A 7,407-nucleotide genomic window follows, 5' to 3' on the forward strand; every position below is an offset into this window, starting at 1 on the left:
TGTGTGTGTGTGTGTGTGTGTGAGAGAGAGAGAGAGAGAGAGAGAGAGAGAAATATAATTATTTTTCTCACTCGAATCAAACTACTTTGGCAACATAAACATGTTAAAGACTCTGTGAAAAGGAGTGGGAACATTGACAGAACAGGTTTAATGCCGAAATGAAAGCAAGCGCCTTTCCTTTGGCAGTTCCCTCCCTCAGAAATCCTAGTCACACTCAAGTTTCATTCCACACCGCTAGCACACACAAAGAATGATCACCTGCGTCTCACGGAAATATGAACATGGTGTGTCTGTTACAGGTGAGTTTTCACACACGTTATCTATTCTGTCTCTGGTAAATGAGTAGCCAATAGATATTTGCTTTAAATAAGATATTTGCAGGCTGTCCAAGTAAATGCATTTGTTTCTTGTGGACAGACCCTCTTGTCAAACATGCTTGATTATATAAGTTGTTGCGCATGAAGCAATGTTCTGATGAGCTGTAATGGCTTCCAAAATCAAAACATTGTTTTTAATATCTTACAATGTATTAAAGAATGTTTCATTATGAAAGAAATATGTGCTGTTTAAATGCAGAACCACACCAAACCCTAACCTTATGAATAAATGGGGTTGATAGTGCTGATTATGTAGAACATATATAATTGTAATACTTTTGAATTTATTCAATTAAATTCTATTTGTATAGCAATTTTAATAGATATTGTCACAAAGTAGCTTTACAGGAATAAATTCAAATACAAAATGTATTAAACATTAGAATCAAGTTTTTTCTTATCTCACAAAAACTGTAGAATCCGATTTTCTTTCTTGATTTATTTATTATTATATTATTTATTCTAAAGACTTTGCATTTTAAAGCTTGAATAACTGTTAAACTTTCATATGGAAAGTGGGGTGTTGTTTACTTCAGACTACTAAACACTTTCTCTGGTTCTCTTTAGATGGTGTTTCTCATTGCATCTGTCAGACAGATCATATGCCACACTCTGTTAACCCTTTCGACACTGGAGGAGCGACGGGAAGGAATTAAGATAGGCACCCTAAGCACAGCCTACTCTCCTCCATACCAGCTGCTTGGGAGCTCATATTTGAGAGTCAATGAGGAAACCGGTGATGTGTACACAACAGAGCGGATGATTGATCGGGAGACACTGTGTCCATCACAGGAAGGCGGATATTGTACCATCTCAGCTGATGCTCTAGTGGGCCCTGACCAAGAACTGTTGAAGATCACTATAATCGTGGAGGATATAAATGACAATGCGCCGTATTTTGAAACAAATGAAATTCGTTTAAGAATACCAGAGGATGCAAATGTTGGGACAAGGGTGCAGTTGGATGTCAATGCTCAGGACAAGGACATAGGCAGTAATGCAGGGATAATATATCATTTAAAAGGTGCTGAAGGATTCTTCAGTGTGACACAAGACAGATCTGCCCTTGAGCTGATTGTTGAAAGAGAGCTGGACCGTGAAACTCAAAACGAGCACTGCATGGTTCTTGTTGCTGTGGACAGTGGCTCTGTGCCGCTGAGTGCTACGGTGTCTCTTGTTGTTACGGTGCTAGATGTAGACGATCAGTGCCCGCAGTTCAGCCCCGATAACCCTCAGACTGTTTCGGTGCCAGGAGGAGCGACCAGGGGAACAATAGTGGCCCAGGTTCATGCCATAGACCCAGACCTGGGCAGCAACAGCCAGATCACTTACTCCTTCAGTCTCCAGGTCTCAGATCGGGCCAAGAAACTTTTCCACTTGGACAGAAACACAGGCAGGATCAGTATAACTATGGATATAAGGTTAGAAAGCCTGGAGGAACATGTGTTAAAAGTAGTAGTGAATAGCCCACCTTGTCCTATTGAGCAAACTCAGTTAACTGTACATCTGCAGCCACTTTTGAGCCCAGAGCCAAATGTCGAGATCAAGTATGTGGCACAGTATAGAAATCAAACTATAATATTACGGGAGAATGAGCCACCAACTCTCTTGGCTCTTTTGGAGCTGAGAGACATCTCAGGTGTCCAAAAGATTCTGTCCTTAGAGGACAGCACATCATTCTCTTTAAAAGCTCAAGCAGGTAGCTATCTACTTTCAAGCTCAAAACCACTAGACTTTGAGCTGTGTAGCAAATATCTTGTTACTGTTGTTATAAGTGAAGCCCAAGGCAAACATGTGCATGCAAGAAAAGAGATAAAAGTGGTAGTTGAAGATGTGAATGATAATGCCCCACTGTTTAAGGAGACTTTCTATCAGGTGGAGATAGAGGAGAACAATAAGCCTAACATCTCTTTAGTACAAGTCAGTGCAAGTGATGCAGATAGCCAGCTTTATGGCAAAGTGTCATATAGGCTGATTAATAATAACCCTGCCCTCTTTAATATTAATGAAGTGACAGGTGTAGTGTCTGTTTTAGAGCCATTGGACAGAGAGAAACAGGGAGAATACAGTCTTACATTGCTGGCCAGGGACAATGGCTCTCCTCCTTTAGAGGCCTTTTCATCACTGTCCATAAAGGTCCTAGATCAGAATGATAACCAGCCAATGTTTGTCACATCACACTTCATTTTCTTCATCTCCGAAGGTATTCCACGCTTAGCTCAGGTTGGAAAGATTGGAATTGTGGATGCAGATGAGGGTGATAATGGAAAAGTAGTAGATGTACAAGTACTAGACAAGCATGTTCCCTTCGCCATGGACCTGTCCCAGTCTGCACTTCGATGTACAGGTGAGGTGGACCGGGAGAAGCATGAGCATTATGAGCTGCGCCTGCTGGCTATAGATGGTGGCAGTCCACAGCGCTCGTCCACTGCATCTGTAACTGTTTTTGTGGAGGATGTAAACGATAACCAGCCTCAAGTACTCCTACCCAGCAGCAACCTCTCCTGCCTTACCATATCCCCTAACACCAGGGCTGGAAGCATCATCACTAAAATTTATGCTATTGACCGTGACTCAGGCTTGAATTCAGATATTACTTACCAAATTATAGCCCGGGAGCCTATCAACCCCAGCCCATTTCATATCGACCCAGACTCAGGGAACATCACTTTGGTGCAGCAGCTTGTAGGCAGAGACTACGGAATGCATCACCTCTTAATCCGAGTCAGTGACAGAGGGAAGCCTGCACCTCTCCAGGCCAGTGTGTGGGTTAATGTACTGGTCAATGAGATGCCAAAACAGTGCCACTTGACTACCGCTCCCCCATATTTTCCTCTAGCCTCAGAGCCTCCATTGACACCAAAACCTTATAACCTGACAGAGAGTTGCACAGAACTCCCTTGGCTCCTACTGCTGTGTGGTCTGGGTATGATGTTCTTCTCTGTGTGCATGTTTCTGGTCACAGTCATAATTTTCTTGAGACATAAAAAAATGATGTGTGAAGGAACACAAAAGAGAGATCACACAAAAGAACATGAACTGGAATATTTAAATTAAATGACATTTTTCTTTATTGTTGCATTGTAAATTATACATGGTCAGATTAATACTGATTTACAACATTATCTGCAAATGTTTAAAAAGTTCAAGTAAATTTGAAAGTAAAAATTGCCAGACTTACTGTATAAGCGTATAAATGTATAGACAAGGCTTACTAAGTTATCTCAATTTTAATAACAAATATAGTTTTAAAAAGCTCATAGAAAGTTCTAACATGCAACACCTCCTCAGAGTGTAAACAGCTGTTAATCACAGAAGCGACCTGTCCAGTTAGTAACGATGATAATGTTATTGCAGTTATTGTGTTCTGTGAATGCTTATTTGTAAATGCAATAAGAATACTAGTGTTTATTTTTGCATTGGATAGGTGCATCAGGTGTGCTCAGATCATGATTCAGACATTTCTATAGTCTAAAAAAATTCAGTCTCAACATATTTGCCTGCAACAGACATCCCACATCCCGCCTTGTGCTTGGACTCCCCGGGATATGTGTCAGATTCACCAAAAAAAGTAACTGAAAGCAAAATTAAGCAGTTACTGAAGATGAATGAATGAATTTGACCCAAACCAAACAAATTTTGCAGATTGTCTTCCATGAATCGTTCATTTTTTGCAAAGTCTAAAAGATATTAAAGATCCAAAAATGGGATCATTCTTCAGCAGTTTCATTTTAAGTGGTCTAGTGCAAAAGAATCACATGATGTTTATTAAATCAATCTATAACGAGTATTAGTCTGTAATTACAGGAGCAGTCTAAGGGTGTAGGCGCCTATGAGGGCTGAATGCTATCGGCTAAGAGATGAGTCAAACAGCCAGTTTGCTAATCCTCTAATGCCTTGATTAGAACTCTCTCAAATTCCCAAAAAATAATTGCTGGAAGCCCAGAGAATTTGCAGCAACAAAGGGGTCTCATGTTTCATTCAAAAAGAGGTAATGCTTTAGAGAAGACTGGGGGATTCATTGGTTGTTGAGAGATGATGCGGTCACTGTGTTCCCTGTTATTTGATAGCCTCCTTTCACATCCCACGTTCAATGGCCATAAACGTGTGACATGTTCAGAATACATATCTACAGACATGCTATAACCTTAAACTTCCAGACAGTAAGCTTCCGCTCGTAAGGATTACAAAATATTAATCCATTGAAAGTAAAACATTTCTGACTCAACTGTGCGTGTCAGCATGCGTGTGGTTCCTCATGACTGCTTTCTTGGAATTGTACTGTAGTCACGGGTAATGTTGTGAAATCAGTTTACATCAATTTACTTTGCTGATTGTATCATGGCTTATCAAAATTTTGGTTAAAAAGTATTTTGTTATGATCCCTCATGAGAAACTGCATGTACACGAAGGAATCTTGAAGAAAGAACAAAGACTAAGACCTGAGTGGTATCAGTACTTCAGTAGTAGATTCATAAATTAGTATTAAAATATCCAGCATAATGAGGAAGCAATTTACAATGAAACACCTGGATAAGGACCAGTGAAAGCTACAAGTTCAACAACAAAAAAAAAAAAATAATAAAAAAATAAAAAAATAAAAAACACAAACAAGCTAGTTGTAACATGTAGACCAACAATACATGGATGTATTCACGCCTGTCTGATTCTTCATGCTTACAGTTGTATGCAAAAGTTTAGGAACCCCTGACAATCGCCATGATTTTCATTTATAAATATTTGGGTGTTTGGATCAGCAATTTCATTTTGATCTATCAAATAACTGAAGGACACAGTAATATTTCAGTAGTGAAATGAGGTTTATTGGATTAACAGAAAATGCGCAATATGCATTAAAATGAAATTAGACAGGTGCATAAATTTGGGCACCCCAACAGAAAAAAAAATAAATAAATCACATCGATATTTAGTAGAGCCTCTTTTAGCAAAAAATAGCAGCCTATAGACGCTTCCTATAGCCTGTAATGAGTGTCTGGATGAATGTACTTTGGACCATTCCTCCTTACAAAACATCTCCAGTTGCTGAGCATGGACAGCCCACTTAAAAAAATCACCCCACAGATGTTCAATGATATTCAGGTCTGGGGACTGGGATGGCCATTCCAGAACATTGTACTTGTTCCTCTGCATAAGTTCCCTAGTAGATTTTGAGCAGTTTTTGGGTTGTTGTCTTGTTGAAATATCCAGCCCCGGCGTAACTTCAACTTTGTAACTGATTCCTCAACATTATTCTCAAGAATCTGCTGATATTGAGTGGAATCCATGTGACCCTCAACTTTAACCAGCTTCCCACAGCATGATGAAACCTCCACCAAATTTTACAATTTTACAATTTTACAATTGTTTTTCTTGGAATGCTGTGTTCTTTTGCTGCCATGCATAACACCCCTTGTTATGACCGAATAACTCAATCTTTGTTTCATCACTCCACAGCACCTTATTCCAAAATGAAGATGGCTTGTCCAAATGTGCGTTTGCATACCTCAAGCGACTCGGTTTGTGGCGTGTGTGCAGAAGCGGCTTCTTTCGCATCATTCTCCGTACAGCTTCACCTTGTGCAAAGTGCGCTGAATTGTTGAACGATGCACAGTGACACCATCTGCAGCAAGTTGATGTTGTAGGTCTTTGGAGGTGGTCTATGGGCTGTTTTTGACTGTTCTCACCATCCTTCGCCTTTGCCTCTCCAATATTTTACGTGGCCTGCCACTTCTGGCCTTAACAAGAACTGTGCCTGTGGTCTTCCATTTCCTCACTATGTTCCTCACAGTGGACACTGATAGCTTATATCTCTGTGATAACTTTTTGTAGCCTTCCCCTAAACCATAATGTTGAACAGTCTTTGTTTTCAGGTCATTTGAGAGTTGTTTCAAGGCCTCCATGTTACCACTCTTCAGAGGAGAGTCAAAGAGAACTTGCAATTGGCCACCTTAAATACCTTTTCTCATGATTGGATGCACCTGCCTATGAAGTTCAAGGCTTAATGAGCCACCAAACCAATTGTGTGTTCCAGTTAATCAGTGCTAAATAGTTACAGGTATTCAAATCAACAAAATGGCAAGTGTGCCCAAATTTATGCACCTGTCTAATTTCATTTTGATGCATATTGCACATTTTCTGTTAATCCAATAAACCTCATTTCACTACTGAAATATTACAGTGTCCTTCAATTATTTGATAGCTCAAAATGAAATTGCTGATCCAAACACCCAATTTATAAATGAAAATCGTGGAAATTGTCAGGGGTTCCTAAACTTTTTCATACGACTATCTGACAAGATCTGAGAATTCCTGCAACTTTATTTGTATCAATAATGATAACCTTTTCCATGCAAGCTCCATCTTACAAAGTTCAACCCCACCTCCTCTTATTTCACAAGTGGATCCTCTGCCAATCCAGGAGCAACAGTTCCTAGTCCCAATCCCCAATCTGGACATAACTGTACTCCCACTCACCTGACTTCTGTCCAGCTCTCTCTCTCTCTCTCTCTCTCTCTCTCTCAATCTCTCTGTATCAGTTTAGTGCTTAAATGTTATAAATCACATTGCTGCCAAAGCAAATAGTGCAGGTAAACTTAACTAAGATTTATATACTTAGAATGCATATATATCTGTATGTATGCATAATTATAACAAATACGATAAACAAATCAGATCAATCAAACCATAAAAATTCTAACAGATCATTTTCTGAACATATTGTTTATAGTGTATATTCACTGTGTGTACAAGTCATATACTTTACAGGGAAGACTGCAGTGTGTCCTTCTCCTAAGATGATTTCTCTCTCTCACACACACACACACACACAACAAGGTTGTGTGCTAATCATAGAGTTATTTTCAAATTTTTTCCCCGGATTCAACCTTTTTGCTCTTCTGTGTTTAGGGGGAGGGGGGCTGGGGGGGTGTTATATTGCTGTTTTCCTGAAACCACACTGTGAATAGCTGGAGAATGTATACAATTTTATAGGCTAGGATGTACTGATGATTTAAATTTCACACTCAGATGA

The 7,407-nt window shown here is 39.6% G+C and overlaps 1 protein-coding gene across 1 annotated transcript in view; it reads left to right on the forward strand.

The window, feature by feature from the left end:
- pcdh20 (protocadherin 20) overlaps positions 1-4,605 on the forward strand; it is a 4,628-nt gene extending 23 nt beyond the window's left edge. The window contains exons 1-2 of the mRNA XM_060885944.1: positions 1-299; positions 945-4,605. The exon at positions 1-299 is cut by the window's left edge and continues 23 nt beyond it. Coding sequence (XP_060741927.1) covers positions 276-299; positions 945-3,434 — 2,514 coding nt within the window. The 5' untranslated portion in view covers positions 1-275 and the 3' untranslated portion in view covers positions 3,435-4,605. The remainder of the gene's footprint in view (positions 300-944) is intronic.
- The last annotated feature ends 2,802 nt before the right edge of the window (positions 4,606-7,407 follow it).

Source organism: Tachysurus vachellii, chromosome 13 (genome assembly GCF_030014155.1).
Source record: "Tachysurus vachellii isolate PV-2020 chromosome 13, HZAU_Pvac_v1, whole genome shotgun sequence".
NCBI lineage: Eukaryota > Metazoa > Chordata > Actinopteri > Siluriformes > Bagridae > Tachysurus > Tachysurus vachellii.